Here is an 18826-nt window from a genome sequence, read left to right as displayed (position 1 = left end):
ACTGTTGGTGGGAATGCAAATTGGTGCTGCCACTCTGGAAAACAGTGTGGATGTTCCTCAAAAAATTAAAAATAGATCTACCCTATGACCCAGCAATAGTACTGCTAGGAATCTACCCAAAAGTTACAGGAGTGCTGATTCGTAGGGGCACTTGTACCCCAATGTTTATAGCAGCACTTTCAACAATAGCCAAACTATGGAAAGAGCCTAAATGTCCATCAACGGATGAATGGATAAAGAAGATATGGTTTATGTATGCAATGGAATACTACTTGACAATGAGAAAGAATGAAATCTTGCCATTTGTAGCAAAGTGGATGGATCTGGAGGGTATTATGCTAAGTGAAATAAGCCAGGCAAAGAAAGACAGATACCATATGTTTTCACTCATATGGGGATCTTGAGAAACGTAACAGAAGACCACGGGGGAGGGGAAGAGGGAAAAAACAAAAACAAAAAGTTTCAGAGAGGGAGGGAGGCAAACCATAAGAGACTCTTAAGGACTGAGAACAAACTAAGGGTAGATGGGAGGTGGGGGGAGAGGGGAAAGTTGGTGATGGGCAGGGAGGAGGGTACTTGTTGGGATGAGCACTGGGTGTTGTATGGAAACCAATTTTACAATAAATTAAATTTTAAAAAGTATATATATTTTTATTGAAGTAAAATTTGCATACAGTGTTATATTGGTTTCAGGTATGAAATAGTATATTTAATAATAAAAATAAAAATATAGAAAATAAAAAATAACTTATTAATAATTAAAAATTCCCGTATTAAAAATTTATTTTCTTCCTTTAAGATGTTGATGTTGAAGAGGAAACATAACATCTGATTTATAAAGTTTTTATGATAAGAGGTTTGCCATATAAAAATTATGTACATATCCAGGAAATGTAATTTAATCTCTATTTCAATTAAGTACATAGAATAATGAATGTACAAATTTTTATCACATTACAATATATAGAAACTGTATTTCCAAAAATAAATATCAGAACAAATACATGATCCACAAAGGGGTTATTGCACTGCCCCTAGGTTTAAGAAATATAGCTTACACATTGAAAAATTAGCCTTTCTAGAATATTTAAGGCTTTTGTAAGGATAAGAAGGTAGAATATTTAAGATTTGGGCTTTTCTGTTAAATATAGGATATATATTCATCATAAATAGTCTATCATTTATGCAGTAGACAACAGAAGGGTATAGAATAACCATTTTAATGGCTGAATTTTTAATATTGACTTAATCTTGTGGATCTGGTATGATGGAAACTTCTCACTGGGAAAAGGTTAGGGCTAAGTGTGTCCCAAATGAACATTTTAAAGTCAGACATTGAAAGGAAAAATACAGAGTATGTTTGTGTTTAGATTAATGATTAGGTAAATATTTTCAGGTTAGTCAGGAGGTAAACATTTTTAAATGAGTTCAGGTCCACAAAGTAGAATACAGCCCATTTATGCTTTTTATCTTCACAGACTGCCATTGTATTATGACATTCTCATCATTGTAATAGTGAAGGTTTTCAAGTGGTCGTCTGAAAACCATTTCTCCATAACTAGTGCTTGAACTATCTTTGGGTAGTATTTGTATTTTCAAAATATTTTTTTTATTTTTGAGAGAGAGAGAGAGAGAGAGCATGTGCACTCACACACACCCGAGCACATTAGTGGGGAAGGGGCAAAGAGAGAGGAAGAGAGGGAATCTTAGGCTCCACACACAGTGTTCAACACAGAGCCTGTTGGGCTTGGTCCCACGACTCTGGGACCATGACCTGAACTGAATTCAAGAGTCGGATGCTCAACCAACTGAGCCACCCAGGCTCCCCTCAAAATACTTTGAAAAGTTTTATTATCAAATGCTGAAGCCTCTGCTAAGCAATATATTAATATTTATACAATTTTATGAATGAAATACAGAGGTTTTGTGTAGGATTAGTTTCTAAATTTCAGACCTTTTCAAAAATTAGCAATAAAGTATATGAAATACATTCTCTTTTAAACTAGAATCAGAAAGATTCAAGTATCCGTGCAGATATTTGAATAAATAATAGCATTTATGGGGGTATAAATTCACTATTTCATCACAGTAAATAGAATGTTTGTTTGCTAAAAGATATGCTAATGAGTACAATTTTGGCTTAACAGTAAAGAAAAATATGCATTCACTTTTTGATATGTATCAACCTGACCAACCTCTTAAGGTTTACTTAGAGATGCTTTTCTACTATAACTATGTTGCAAAAAAATAATATATCCTCCAAAACATTTTATTTTTTATAAAAGCAAACAACTTATAATTTCCTACTAATATTTAGTGTATACTGAGGTCTAAAAATGATCCTGAGTTAAAGGAACATATAGTAAATTGGAGGGAAGTTGTGTGATGTGAGTGGTTTAGCTATATCTCATTATTTATTAGCCTTTGTGGTCCCTACTTGTGTTATGTAGGTAAGCCAATTACACAGGCATTTTGATAAACTCTTTACCTTCTCAAGTTTGCACATATGCTTGTTCTTGTAAGTACATTTCGACTAAGAAAAAAATATATCTTGAAGTTTAAGTTAGATACTCATTAGTCATGTATGACAATTGTCAAAACCAAACATTAATATTTTTAACCTTTTATAAGTGAAATGTTCATGCTGCTGGCTATGCACTCCCCAGTGTTAAGGTATTAATAGTATTTTTATTCTGTTTTTATGCCTAAAAGCATTAGCAGTGGGTTTATTTTTTTATATTTTTAAATTTTTATTTAAATTCTGGTTAGTTAACATACAGTGCAATATTATTTTCAGGTGTGCAATGTAGTGATTCAACCCTTACATACAACACCCATTGCTTTTCACAAGTGCACTGCTTAATCCCCATCATCTATTTTACCCAGCACCCCACCCACCCCTCTGGTAATCATCAGTTTGTTCTCTATACTTAAGAGTCTGTTGCTTGGTTTGCCTCTCTGTGTCTTTTTTTTTTTTCACCTTTGATCCTTTGTTTTGTTTCTTAAATTCCACATATGAGTGAAATCACATGGTATTTGTCTTTCTCTGACTGACTTACTTTGCCTAACATAATACTCTCTACCTTGCAAGTGGCAAGATTTCATTCTTTTTGATGGCTTAGCAATATACCATTGTGTATATATACCACAACTTTTTTGTCTATTCATCAGTTGATGGGCACGTGAGCTGTTTCCATAATTTGGCTATTGGAGATATTGCAGCTATAAACATTGGGGTGCATGTATCCCTTTGAATTAGTATTTTTTATCCTTTGAGCAAATAACTAATAGTGCAGTGTGGATCATAAGGTAGTTCTATTTTTACCTTTTTGAGAAACCTCCATACTGTTTTCCACAGTTGCTGTACCAGTTTGCATTCCCACCAACAGTGTCAGAGGGTTCCCTTTTCTCTGCATCCTCACCAAAACCTGCTGTTTCCTGTGTTGTTAATTTTAGCCAATATGACCAGTATCAGGTAATGTCTCATTGTAGTTTGATTTGTATTTCCCTGATGGTGAGTGATGTTGAGCATCTTTTCATGTGTCTGTTAGTGATCTGGATGTCTTCTTTGGAAAAATGTCTATTCATGTCTTCTGCCCATATCTTAACTGGATTATTTGTAACTGTTTTTGGATGTTGAGTTTTATAAGTTTTTTATAGCGGTTTTACACTAACACTTTATCAGATATGTCATTTCCAAATATCTTCTCCCATTAGAAGGTTGCCTTTCAGTTTTGTTGACTATTTTCCTTTGCTATACAGAATATTTTTATTTTGATGTGGTCCCAATAGTTTATTTCTGCTTTTGTTTCCCTTGCCTCAGGAGACACATCTAGAAAGAAGTTGCTAAGGCCAATGTCAAAGAGGTTACTGCCTCAGTTCTCGTCTAAGATTTTAATGGCTTCCTGTCTCTCATTAGGTCTTTAATCCATTTTTGTTTTGGTCTTTAATCCATTCTGCATTTATTTTTGTGTATAGTGTAAGAAAGTGGTCCAGTTTCATTCCTTTGCATGTTACTTTCCAGTTTTCCCAACACCATTTGTTGAAGACACCTTTTTCTCATTGGATATTCTTTCCTCCTTTGACGAAGATAAATTGACCATAGAGTTGTAGGTTCATTTCTGGGTTTTTCTATTTTATCCTAATGATCTGTGTGTCTTTTTTTTTTCTTTTTTTTGCCAGTACCATACTGTCTTCATGATTACAGCTTTGTAATATGACTTGAAGTCCAGAATTGTGATGCTTCCAGCTTTGCTTTTCCTTTTCAAGGTTTCTTTAGCTATTTGAGGTATTTGTGGTTCCATACAAATTTTAGGATTGTTTCTTCTAGCTCTGTGAAAAGTGCTGGTGGTATTGTGATAGGGATTGAACTGAATGTGTAGATTGCTTTGGTTGGTATAGACTTTTAAAAATATTTGTCTTACAATCCATTTCACCTATTTTCAACAAAACTCTACTAACTTCATATAGAAACCTCACATGAATATATAATAAATATATTGTTTGATATTATTAACACTAGCCCCAAGAACAAAAATCATCTACCTAAATTATTGCATGAAAAATTAATTAAGCCATTCAGAATTTTATCAAATGTGTTTTTGTGATCCATAAATATTCCACTGTTTCCAATACATAAGCCTTGAATGTAAGATATAAATTCATTTTGCTTTCATAAATGTGTATATCATCTTACCATCTTTTGCATGGTAAGGAGGCAATTATCATAGACATTAAAAACACAAGCTCTAGAGTAAGAATACCTACTACACTACTTACTAGTTTTTTGATATTTGGCAAATTATGTGACATTTGCCTTAGTTTCTTCATATTCAAAATTGAAATAATAATATGTACCTCATAGTGTCAGGATGAAAAGACAGTACTGTATATAGTACATATTAGGCTCTTTGTATACATTAATCTTAAATTTTGATGTCTATGTCTGGTTTTTCTAAGAGTAGGAGTGAAAGTTTATTGGAGTCAGGGATCATATATTCAAAGTTGTTTCTTTTATGACCCATGTTACTTAATCACCTTATTTTTAGCCATTTATTCAATGCTTGCTAATTGCAAAGGCTCTGCCTTTAATATTAAATGAATCTAGTTTTGAAAAGATTTACATGATGTAAGTTTTTAAATTGTGAACATTTGTGAGATTATTGGAAGTACAACAATGGTCTTTCAGATGAGAAAACTGAGTTTATACTGAGTGATACCAGATAATATATATTTCTTCTTCAGGTTCTTATGCAACAGGGCTATGATGCTGCTTGTGATATTTGGAGCCTAGGTGTCCTTTTTTACACCATGCTGGCTGGGTAAGAAACATATATTCAAAATAATACACATCATAATTTGAATTTCATCTGTATATTTTCATCTGGAAAGAAATGGACAGATGAAAATAGCCTTAAATAAAATAGTACCAACATTTTAAAATAATATATATTGTTTATTTATAAAAGGTAAAAAAATAAAGTGTTTAGTGTGGTACTCTTCAGGTATATAATTAAAAGAATTTCAACTAGAACTAAAACTTTTAAAATTAAAACATGTATTTTTATTTTGATATTATACATTCAGTGCATTAATATTTTAATGTTTACTTGAACATAATAATTTCTTTTTCAATGGGTACTTGCCCACTGAGTTTCTTGATATTGAGTTAATTTTTTGAAAGTACTTGAATTCTGGCTCTTCTGATGATAGAGATTAAGTAAGATCATACTTTATAAAAAATATGAATAGTAACAGAATACTCAACTACAGAAACACATAGCTGCCTTCCCTTAAACAGATAAATACTAAACAAATTTAATAATTGAATATATTAATGTTGGTAATTTATAAATAATATAATTGCTGTTGTACTCTTAATAATTAGTAGCACTTTTATTTAGGAATAAAAATTTATGGCTGTAGAAAAAAGGCTAAGTTTAGCAGTATATTGCAAAGAATGGAATTTGAAGAATTATAATGTAATTATATAATGTACTTAGGTGTGACTTTTAAAGAAAGAATTTAGTAAAATTTAAATATGTTTGACATAACAGGAGCTTTATAAATATAAGTTATGAATATGATGACTTTGCATTATTTATTGGATTGATGGTAATTGCTTATCAGCATATTCCACATACTTTTAGATATATTACATACTTATGCAAAACATTTAGTTATAGACCACAGCAAGTACTAAGGATAACAGTAGTGAAAAGTTTGCATATGAACTGCAATTAGGGCTACTGGTTTCAAACCATGGGGGATACCATTTCTAGATTGCTGCTTTCAAATATTTACTTTATGACTAACAGAAAATGAATTTGTGTGTGAGTGTATGTATATATATTTAGTGTTATCTCTACCTAATTGTTACAAGAGAGAATTAAGACATAAGCATATCAAGATATCTTCCTCATACTTCTTAACCATAAGTCTTTATTCCCAAATTTGAATACCATTTTCAGTTTCACCTGTTATAATGATACAAACTGATCACTTTGTTATTCTATATTAATTTTAAGTTACTTAAACATTAAACAATGTATTTGTCTTCCTGTCCATGAATATTGATCAACATAATAATTTTATTGACTATAGAGTTTTTAGTTACATTGATATAAATATTTAACGCATTGTTTATGGACATTAATTAAAAATATTGTTAACCTGTTTCCCTGGATAATTCTGTTAATTTGTTAGTGAATAAATTTGAACCAATCACTCAATACATTCTCAATTTATACAGTTAACAATTTCTTCATAGTAAGTATATTTGTGTTGCTAACTTATGCCTGAGAATACAAACTTTGCATGTTTTATTTTGGTCTAATTTTAAGCCTATAGCTTCACACGAAAAGCCATCTTTATTTTATTTTAATTTGATTAACTGATCAAAGGAAAAAATATTTATGTAAGCAAGACTCCCTATTTTATTAAATAATCCATGAAGATTAAGTTCATTGTTTCAAATATAAAACTTGATATGAAAGGTAAAGGGAAATATTAGATAATACTTTTAATTTGCTATAGTAAGTATTTGCATGTTGTCTTATATTCATCGCTTTCAATTAGATTTAATTTGTATATTAGGCCCTCATGTCTATTCAAATCTATTTTATTAATAGCTACACTCCATTTGCTAATGGCCCCAATGATACTCCTGAAGAGATACTGCTACGTATAGGCAATGGCAAGTTCTCTTTGAGTGGTGGAAACTGGGACAATATTTCAGATGGAGCAAAGGTATAAAGTATAAATATCTTTTGTTGCATTCATATTAAATTGTGGAAATCTTTAAGTTATAGCCTAGTCTGTATTTTCAGAGTATCTGATGGTGTTATATGTCAGTATTTGTTTTTAAGTCAACTCACATGTATATGCGGATTGAACAAGATGAAGGCTAATTTTTTTTTCTGCCATGCTTCTGGGCCATATTTCTCTCATATCAATTCATATGTGTTCAAGGAATATAAACTAGTTTCATTATTAACCAAACTAAAAATGTAAATCTACTGAGGAAAAATACATATTTAAAGCTAACTAGAGCTGATTTCTGCATTTGGTATATTTTTACACATCTTTTCTTCTTTAGTACAGACATTGACTCATGATAATGCAAGCAGTTTTTATAATGTTAACTTATTCCTTGATAATATATGAACTATTTATCAGTAAAACCTAGATATTTATTGAAGATGCAGAGCTATCCAAGAGAAATATAATGAAAGCCACATACATAATTTAAAAATTTCCAGTAGTCACATTTAGAAACAAAAAGAAACTGGTGAAATTAATTTTAATAATATATTTTATTTAACCTGGTATATTTAAAATATATCATTTCTACATATAATCAATATAAAAATTAGTAATATATTTTACATTCTTTTTTTATATTAAAACTTCAAAATCTGGTTATGTACTTTATACTTACAGGCCATATAAATTTGGACTACCCACATTTCTTTTTATTTTTTTCTTTTTTTATCATTATTGTTTTTTAATTTTAGTATATTTGACACACAATATTACATTAGTTTCAAATGTAGAGCATAGTAATGCAATAAGTTCATACATTATGCTATAGTCTCAAGTTGGACTACGTACATTTTAAAAGGTTTAATAGCCACATGTAGCTAGTGGCTGTCATAGTAGACAGTATAGTTTCAGTGTAATTGGCCTTATTGAATTTAGGAAAAAACATTGATCAAACCTTGACTATGAATTCTTAACATTTTTACTTTAAAATTTTTGAGTTTTAAAACAAAACTCCAAAGGTTTTCTGCATGTGGCCTATAGGGCCCTGAAGCTTTTAAGCTGCCATATGAAATAGAAAACAATTTAATTCCAAAGGAATTGCTTATATTTAATATCTGCTAATGATAAAATCTAATTGTCTTAACATTAGCTAACCTGTAGGGTATATTTTGAAATAAATCTCATATCCTAATTATTATAGAGTAAATAAATCAGGGATTTGATTGCAATGACCTTTCAAACATTAGAAAAACAGGGAAGGGATTGAGTTTGGGTCTCAGCCATAACACAAGTGTACTGTGTGGTGTAGTAGAAAAAAAAAAAAACTGATTAGAAGCTAGGAAAACAGAGTAACTTTTGGATCCAATAAAGAACTGCCTCAGTTTTCTCATCTGTAAAATTTAGGAACTAGATTCTCCAAAATTCCTTCTGACTCCAAAATCCCATTTCTTTGCAGTTTTTTTTTTATAATTTGTTATATTTCTACATACAAAGTGATTGAAACTACTAGTATTATTAATTAAATATATGTATTTTCTAGTCAGCCAGTTTGTGTGTCACAAAATGCAGTTTACCAAGGAACAATTCCAATGTTTAGAGCTATACATATGATATTTCTGCATTTCTTTTAAAAAATAACTGCCAACTGTGAAAGTAATGCTGAAATAGATATTTATTATTTATTTATTTTAATTTTATTCATTTTATTTTTTTGATACAAAATTTATTGTTAAATTGGTTTCCATACAACACCCAGTGCTCATCCCAAAAGCTGCCCTCCTCAATACCCATTGCCCACCCTCTACTCCCTCCCACACTCCATCAACCCTCAATTTTTAAGAGTCTCTTATGCTTTGGCTCTCTCCCTAACTTCTTTTTTTTTCTCCCCTCCCCCATGGGCTATTGTTAACTTTCTCAGGATCCACATAAGAGTGAAAACATACGGTATCTGTCTGTCTCTGTATGACTTATTGCACTTAGCATGACACTCTCCAGTTACATCCACGTTGCTACAAAAGACCATATTTCATTCTTTTACATTGCCACGTAGTATTCCATTGTGTATATAAACCACAATTTCTTTATCCATTCATCAGTTCATGGACTTTTAGGCTCTTTCCATAATTTAGCTATTGTTGAGAGTGCTGCCATAAACATTGGAGTACAAGTGCCCCTATGCATCAGCACTCCTGTATCCCTTGGGTAAATTCCTAGCAGTGCTATTGCTAGGTCATAGGGTAGATCTCTTTTTAGTTTTTTGAGGAACCTCCACATTGTTTTACAGAGCAGCTGCACCAGTTTGCATTCCCACCAACAGTGCAAGAGGGTTCTTTTTTCTCCAAATCATCTCCAGCATCCATAGTCTCCTTATTTGTTCATTTAAGCCACACTGACTGGCGTGAGGTGAGATCTGAGTGTGGTTTTGATTTGTTTTTCCTTGGTGAGAAGCAATTTCAGCATCTTTTCATGTGCCTGTTGGCCATCTGGATGTCTTCTTTAGAGAAGTGTCTATTCATGTTTTCTGCCCATTTCTTCACTGGGTTATTTGTTGTTCGGGTGTGGAGTTTGGTGAGCTCTTTATAGATTTTGGATACTAGCCCTTTGTCCGATATGTCATTTGCAAATACCTTTTCCCATTCCGTTGGTTGCCTTTTAGTTTTGTTGATTGTTTCCCTTGCAGTGCAGAAGCTTTTTATCTTCATGAGGTGCCAATAGTTCATTTTTGCTTTTATTTCCCTTGCCTTTGGGGATGTGTCAAGTAAGAAATTGTTGCGGCAGAGGTCAGAGAGGTTTTTTCCTGCTTTCTTCTCTAGGGTTTTGATGGCTTCCTGTCACACATTCAGGTCCTTTATCCATTTTGAGTTGGTTTTTGTGAATGGTGTGAGAAAGTGGTCTAGTTTCATCCTTCTGCATGTTTCTGTCCAGTTTTCCCAGCACCATTTGTTAAAGAGACTGTCTTTTTTTCCATTGGATGTTCTTTCCTGCTTTGTCAAAGATGAGTTGGCCATATGTTTGTGGGTCTAGTTCTGAGGTTTCTATTCTATTCCATTGGTCTGTGTGTCAGTTTTTGTGCCTATACCATGCTGTCTTGATGATTACAGCTTTGTAGTAGAGGCTAAAGTCTGGGATTGGGATGCCTCCTGCTTTGGTCTTCTTCTTCAAAATTATTTTTGCTATTCAGGGCCTTTTGTGGTTCTATACAAATTTTAGTATTGCTTGTTCTAGTTTCGAGAAGAATGCTGGTGCAATTTTGATTGGGATTTCATTGAATGTGTAGATAGCTTTGGGAAGTATTAACATTTTAACAATATTTATTCTTCCAATCCATGAGCAGGGAATGTTTTTCAATTTCTTTATATCTTCTTCAATTTCCTTCATAAGCTTTCTATAGTTTTCAGCATACAGATATTTTACATCTTTGGTTAGGTTTATTCCTAGGTATTTTATGCTTCTTGGTGCAATTGTGAATGGGATCAGTTTCTTTATTTGTCTTTCTGTTGCTTAATTATTAGTGTATAAGAATGCAACTAATTTCTGTACATTGATTTTGTATCCTGCAACTTTGCTGAATTCATGTACCAGTTCTAGCAGACTTCTGGTGGTGTCTACTGTATTTTCCATGTATAATATCATGTCATCTGCAAAAAGTGAAAGCTTGAATTCATCTTTGCCAATTTTGATGCCTTTGATTTCCTTTTGTTGTCTGATTGCTGATGCTAGTACTTCCAACACTATGTTAAACAACAGCGATGTGAGAGGACATCCCTGTCGTGTTCCTGATCTCAGGGGGAAAGCTCTCCGTTTTTCCCCATTGAGCATGGTATTAGCTGTGGGATTTTCATAAATGGCTTTTATGATGTTTAAGTATGTTCCTTCCATCCCTATTTTCTCGAGGGTTTTTATTAAGAAAGGATGCTGAATTTTGTCAAATGGTTCTTCTGCATCGATTGACAGGATCATATGGTTCTTATTTTTCTTTTTTTAATGTGATGTATCACATTGATTGATTTGCAAATGTTAAACCAGCCCTGTAGCCCAAGAATGAATCCCACTTGATCATGGTGAATAATTCTTTTTATATGCTGTTGAATTCAATTTGCTAGTATCGTATTGAGAATTTTGCATCCATATTGATGAGGGATATTGGCCGGTAGTTCTCTTTTTTTTACTGGGTCTCTATGTGGTTTAGGAATCAAAGGAATGCTGGCTTCATAGAATGAGTCTGGAAGGTTTCCCTCCCTTTCTATTTTTTGGAATAGCTTGAGAAGGATAGGTATTATTTCTGCTTTAAATGTCTGGTAGAATTCCCCTGGGAAGCCATCTGGTCCTGGACTCTTATTTGTTCGGAGGTTGTTCATAACTGATTCAATTTCTTCGCTGGTTATGGGTCTGTTCAAACTTTCTATTTCTTCCAGTTTGAGTTTTGGAAGTGTGTTAGTGTTTAGGAATTTGTCCATTTCTTCCAGGTTGATCCGTTTGTTGGCATATAATTTTTCATAATATTCCCTGATAATTGCTTGTATTTCTGAGGGATTGGTTGTAATACTTCCATTTTCATTCATGATTTTATTCATTTGGGTCATCTCCCTTTTCTTTTTGAGAAGCCTGGCTAGAGGTTTATCAATTTTGTTTATTTTTTCAAAAAACCATCTCTTGGTTTCGTTGATCTGCTCTACAGTTTTTTTAGATTCTATATTGTTTATTTCTGCTCTGATCTTTATTATTTCTCTTCTTCTGCTGGGTTTGGGGTTCTTTGCTCTTCTGCTTCTATTTCCTTTAGGTGTGCTGTTAGATTTTGTATTTGGGATTTTTCTTGTTTCTTGAGATAGGCCTGGATTGCAACGTATTTTCCTCTCAAGACTGCCTTCGATGCATCCCAAGGCATTTGGATTGTAGTCTTTACATTTTCATTTGTTCCCATATACTTTTTAAAATTTTTCTCTAATTGTCTGGTTGACCCATTCATTCTTTAGTAGGGTGTTCTTTAACCTCCATGCTTTTGGAGGTTTTCCAGGCTTCTTCCTGTGGTTTATTTCAAGCTTCATAGCATTGTGGTCTGAAAGTATGCATGGTATGATCTCAATTCTTGTATACTTACGAAGGGCTGTTTTGTGACCCAGTATGTGATGTATCTTGGAGAACCTTCCATGTGCACTTGAGAAGAAATTATATTCTGTTGCTTTGGGATGCAGAGTTCTAAATATATTTATCAAGTCCATCTGATCTAATGTATCATTCAGGGACCTTGTTTCCTTATTTATTTTGTGTTTAGATGATCTATCCGTGATTATAAGTGTAGTATTAAAGTCCCCTGCAATTACCACATTCTTATCAATAAGGTTGCTTGTGTTTGTGATTAATTGTTTCCATATTTGGGGGCTCCCATATTCGGCGCATAGACATTTATAATTGTTAGCTCTTCCTGACGGATAGACCCTGTAATTATTATATAATGCCCTTCTTCATCTCTTGTTATAGCCTTTAATTTAAAGTCTAGTTTGTCTGATATAAGTATGGCTACTCCAGCTTTCTTTTGATTCCAGTAGCATGATAGATAGTTCTCCTTCCCCTCACTTTCAATCTGGAGGTGTCCTCAGGTCTAAAATGAGTCTCTTGTAGACGACAAATAGATGGGTCTTGGTTTTTTTTTAATCTATTCTGATACTCTATGTCTTTTGGTTGGAGCATTTAGTCCATTTACATTCAGTGTTATTACAGAAAGATATGGGTTTAGAATCATTGTGATGTCTGTATGTTTCATGCTTGTAGTGATGTCTCTAGTACTTTGTCTCACAGGATCCCCCTTAGGATCTCTTGTAGTGCTGGTTTAGTGGTGATGAATTCCTTCATTTTTTTTTTGTTTGTTTGTTTGGGAAGACCTTTATCTCTCCTTCTGTTCTAAATGACAGATTTGCTGGTAGAGGATTCTCAGCTGCATATTTTTTTCTGTTCATCACATTGAGGATTTCCTGCCATTCCTTTCTGGCCTGCCAAGTTTCAGTAGACAGATCCATCACTAGTCTAATCGGTCTCCCTTTATATGTTAGAGCATGTTTATCCCTAGGTGCTTTCAGAATTTTCTCTTTATCCTTCTATTTTGCCAGTTTCACTATGATATGTCATGCAGAAGATCGATTCAAGTTATGTCTGAAGGGAGTTCTCTGTGCCTCTTGGATATCAATGCTTTTTTTCCTTCCCCAGATCAGGGAAGTTCTCAGCTATGATTTCTTCAGTACACCTTCAGCACCTTTCTCTCTCTGTTTCTCCTCTGGAATCCAAATTATACACATATTATTGCGTTTCATTGCATCACTTAATTTTCTAATTCTCCCCTCATACTCCTGTTTTTTTTAATCTCTCTTTTTCTCACTTCCTCTTTTTCCATAATTTTATCTTCTATGTCACCTATTCTCTCCTCTGCCTCTTAAACCCAAGCTGTGGTCACCTACGTTTTATTTTGCAGCTCATTTATAGCATTTTTTAGCTCCTCCTGACTGTTTCTTAGTCCCTTGATCTCTGTAGTAATAGATTCTCTGCTGTCTTCTATGCTTTTTTCAAGCTCAACGATTAATTTTGACTATTACTTTAAATTCATTTGCTGTTACGTTGCTTAAATCATTTTTGATCAGTTCATTAGCTTCCTGGAGTTTCTTTTGAGATGAATTCTTCCATTTCGTCATTTTGGATAGTCGCTGGAGTTGTGCAGAACTGCAGGCCTCTTCCTCTGTGCTGTCTGGAGCAACTTGTGTTGGTGGGAGGGGCTGCAGTCAGACCTGATGTCTGCTCCCAACCCACCGCTGTGGCCACAGTCAGACTGGTGTGTACCTTATCTTCCCCTCTCCCAGAGGCAGGACTCACTGTGGAGTGGTGTGGCCCCTGTCTGGGCTACTTGCACACTGCCAGGCTTGTGGTGCTGCTTCTATGGGATCTGCCGTATTAGCCGGGGTGGATCTGCAGGGTGCACAGGGGCGGGAGGGGCAGACTCAGCTCATTTTGCCTTCGGTTTTCCACACCAGGAGGGGCCCTGAAGCACTGGGAGGGAGGTAGACCGTCGGAGGGATGCATTCACAGAAGCACAGCGTTGAGTGTTTGTGCGGTGCAAGCAAGTTCAATGATGGGAAAGGGTTCCCTTTGGGATTTTGGCTGGGGGATGGGCGAGGGAGATAGTGCTGGTGAGCGCCTTTGTTCCCTGCCAAGCTGAGCTCTGTCTTCTGGGGCTCAATAACTCTCTCTCCTGTTGTCCTTTAGCCCTCCAGCTCTGGGAGCAGAGCTGTTGACTTATAGCATTCCAGATGTTAAGTCCCGCTGGGTGCCAGAACACACTCTGTCCAGCCCCTCCACTTTTGCAAGCCAGACTCGTGGGTTCTGCCTTTCCAGGCAGGCTGCCCCTCCACTGCCCTGGTTCCCTCCCACCAGTGCGTGTAGCATGCACTGCCTCTCTGCCCTTCCTACCCTCTTCCGTGGGCCTCTTGTCTACACTTGGCTAGAGAGAGTCCATTCTGCTATTCTTCTAGCGTTCTTCTGAGTTATTTAGACAGATGTGGGTGGAATCTAAGTGATCACCAGGACGTGGTGAGCCCAGCATCCTCCTAGGCCACCATCTTCTGCCAAGTCTCTCCTGAAATATTTATATGACAATTATGCTTAGTACTCAGTTTTCCATGTTCTGTGTGTTTTATGTTTGAGTCTGTCTAGTACTTAAGAAATAATATATATTAAAGTTTAGTTTTATTTTCACCTCCTCTTTTTAGTGTGATATTCTGGAGTAATTAATATAGGAAAAGATTTAGGGGCTATTTTTTCAATATTTCACATGGTCTTTCATTATTTCCCTTTTTATGGATCAAGTGACTTTAGTTCTATCTTTCAAACATTCTGAAAATTATGGCAAATGTTGAGCAAAGGAACTATATGAACCTTCTAAAAAACTATCTTCTGTACATTTTAACAGTTTGATTTTTTTTGTTTTAAATTAGCAATGAAGATAAACTATTGTTCAGTTGCCCATAACTCCTTAAACTAGTGTCCCTTAGTTATGAGAATTACGGCATTTTCTATCACTTCTTGAGAGTTGTTTTACTTATTTGCAGTTTCTTATAAGCTACTTTTCCCTTTTAAGATGATGATTCTGTTTGCCTCCTGTCCATGCAGAGTTCATAAACTTTGTTCATTCGGTTAAATGGTGGTAGAGGTGAGGGGTGATAGTGGAAATCATGTTATTTTTGTGTGTTTTATTGCTACAATACTTTCAGCTAAATTCTCACCTCCAAAACACAGGCTTTGAGAACACTGGCGTTACTGCTTCCCTTTTGTAAAACAGGAAAGGCAAGAAGAAGTATCTGGTAAACACAGCAAAAATAGAAGAGGCAGGAGAGTAATGAAAATTTTATGGTTTCACTGTATATAAACACAATAACACTGGATTAATTAGAAGGCTGTTCTATCTAAATTTTAGAATATTTTAAGTAAATGAACTGTTACGTATTTCAAGTGCATATACCCTTAGCCAGCAAAGAATTGACCAGTAGAAGTTCTTATGGGACAATTATTTATGACCTTTTCCCTTGCCTCCTATAAAAAGAACAACTTATACCTTTCCTCTATTGTGCTCCCATTACTATGTTGTATGTACCTTATTAGAGCATTAAACATGTTCCCCTTTACCATGTATTTGTATACATTTTTATTCTTTCCATTCAGAGAGCATTTAAATGTCATGCTCATTTTTTTACATTTCCTAACATCCTTAGCACAATAAATACTTAATCGAATATATTTTCATAAACCATTTAATTTTTTCTTCAGGTATACTTTGCCTTGTTAATTTGCACAGTAAGATGTTCCTGTCCATTACATAAAGATAAATATTGTCTAATTGTGAATGACTATAAATTTGCTGTAAATGACCAGGATTTACATATATATTTCTTTTTAATTTTGGCTTGAAGTTTCTCTTAATAGAAGAGGTTTTTTATGTCTTCACAAGTCAGAGATTTATAGAGCTGGAAGGAACCTGGTTTCTCATTTTGTAGTTAGATAAACCAAGGTGTATACACTTTATCTTGCCCATGGTCACACACAAAAAGTGGCAGAGCTGGAAATGATTTTTAAGTACTCTTTTTAGTCTACTACATTTTAGGGAAGACATTTTAGAGAAAGAAAGGCTTTATTAACTTGCTTATGTGAATAGAGTGGAAGAGAAAGAGGTCTATAAATCTTTAATGAAAAAGCAAAGGAATAATTGTTCATCCACTTCTTTTATAGAATATGAAAATCAAGTGTACTGAACTTATTAACCTTTTTTTAATTTTAAAATTTTTTTTGAAAATGTATTTATTTATTTTTGAGAGAGAGACAAAGTGAGAGCAGGGGAGGGGCAGAGAGAGAGGGACACACAGAATCCGAAGCAGCCTCCAGGCTCTGAAGTGTCAGCACACAGCCTGATATGGGGCTCAAACTCACAAACTGTGAGATCATGACCTGAGCCCAAGTTGGACACTCAAATTACTGAGCCACCCAGACGGCCTATGAACTTATTAACCTTTACATAATCTATATTGGAGAACAGTTTTACACTTAAACAACATATTGAAATCCTTCTAGAAATTCTACTACCATAGATTTTATTTTATTTTATTATTTTATTTTATTTTACTTTACATATTTTCCCAAGCATATTTATGTATTTTTTATTAAGTTTTTTTAATTTTTATTCCATCATAATTAACTGTACAGTGTTATATTAGTTTCAGGTGTACATTATAGTGATTCAGCAATTCTGTACATCATCACTCAGTGCTCATCATGATTAGTATAGTCTTTTTGTTTTGTTTTGTTTTGTTTTGAACAGCAAGATGTTTATTTTCACAAAAAAATACTATCAGATAGTTAAAAAGAGTAATAGGGTTGGTTATGATGTTTCTGCCATCAAGCCTGTTCATTGAATTTGATGTTGATGTGAGTATAGAGTGGTACAGTGCTTTTTATTTTGTTTTCTTTTCTTTTGTTTTGTTCCAATTTTGGGAAATTTTTTAACTTAATTTATTTTTTAAATTTACATCTAAGTTAGCATATAGTGTAATAAGGACTTCAGAAGTAGATTCCTTAATGCCTCTTATCCATTTAGCCCATCCCCCTTCCCACAACACCTCCAGTAACCCTCTGTTTGTTCTCGATATATGAGTCTCTTATGTTTTTGTCTCCCTCCTAATTGTTAAATTATTTTTACTTCCCTTCCCTTATGTTCATCTGTTTTGTATCTTAAAGCCCTCATATGAGTAAAAGCATATATTTGTCTTTCTCTGACTAATTTCACTTAACATAATACCCTCCAGTTCCATCCATGTAGTTCCAAATGGCAAGATTTCATTCTTTTTGATTGATGAGTGATACTCTATTGTATATATATACCACATCTCTTTATCTATTCATCCATCGATGGACATTTGGGCTCTTTCCATTCTTTGGCTATTGTTGATAGTGCTGCTATAAATATCGGCATGCACATGCCCCTTCAAACAGCATACCTGTGTCCCTTGGATAAATACCTAGCAGTGCAATTGCTGGGTCGTAGAGTAGTTCTATTTTTAATTATTTAAGGAACGTCCATACTGTTTTCCAGAGTAGCTGCACCAGTTTGCATTCCCACCAGCAGTGCAAAAGAGATCCTCTTTCTCAACATCTTCTCCAACATCTCTTGTTGACAGAGTTGTTAATTTTAGCTATTCTGACAGGTATGAGGTGGTTACCTCATTGTGGTTTTGATTTGTATTTCCCTGATGGTGACTGATTTGAGCATTTTTTCTTGTGTTGGTTGGCCATCTGGATGTCTTCTTTGCAGAAGTGTCTATTCATGTCTTTTACCCATTTCTTCATTGGATTATTTGGTTTTGGGGTATTGTTTGATAAATTCTTTATAGATTTTGGATACTAACCTCTTATCTGATATGTCACTTGAAAATATCTTCTCCCATTACATGGGTTGCCTTTTAGTTTTGCTGAGTGTTTCCTTCACTGTGCAGAAGGTTTTTATCTTCATGAGATCCCAGTACTTCATTATTGCTTTTGTTTCCCTTGCCTCCGGAGACGTGTTGAGTAAGAAGTTGCTGCAGCCAAGATCAGAGAGGTTTTTTCCTGCTTTTTCCTCAAGGATTTTGATGGCTTCCTCTCTTACATTTAGGTCTTTCATCCATTTTGAGTTTATTTTTGTGTATGGTGTAAGAAAGTGGTGCAGGTGCATTTTTCTGCCTGCCACTGTCCAGTTTTCCCAGCACCACTTGCTGAAGAGACTTTCTTTATTCCATTGGATATTTTTTCCTGCTTTGTCAAAGATTAGTTGGCCATGCGTTTGTGAGTCCATTTCTGGGTTTTCTATTCTGTTCCATTTATCTGAGTGTCTGTTCTTGCACCAGTACCATACTGTCTTGATGATTACAGCTGTAATCATGATTAATATACTCTTAATCACCTTCACCTGTTTCACCCATTGCCACACCGACCTTGCCTCTGATATGTTGTATTTTAAATGAGTAACCTCAGTTAAAGTTATTTTTTCAACATTTTT

The 18826-nt window shown here is 34.3% G+C and overlaps 1 protein-coding gene across 2 annotated transcripts in view; it reads left to right on the top strand.

Annotated features, from left to right (window-relative positions):
* RPS6KA6 (ribosomal protein S6 kinase A6) overlaps window positions 1-18826 on the top strand; it is a 182682-nt gene that overhangs the window by 141919 nt on the left and 21937 nt on the right. For both annotated transcript variants that reach the window (XM_027053734.2, XM_053201420.1), the window contains 2 exons: window positions 5245-5321; window positions 7131-7248. In XM_027053734.2, coding sequence (XP_026909535.1) covers window positions 5245-5321; window positions 7131-7248 — 195 coding nt within the window. The remainder of the gene's footprint in view (window positions 1-5244; window positions 5322-7130; window positions 7249-18826) is intronic.

The sequence above is a fragment of the Acinonyx jubatus genome, chromosome X (genome assembly GCF_027475565.1).
Source record: "Acinonyx jubatus isolate Ajub_Pintada_27869175 chromosome X, VMU_Ajub_asm_v1.0, whole genome shotgun sequence".
In the NCBI taxonomy this organism is placed as follows: Eukaryota; Metazoa; Chordata; class Mammalia; order Carnivora; family Felidae; genus Acinonyx; species Acinonyx jubatus.
This window is presented reverse-complemented; position numbering and strand designations above follow the sequence as displayed.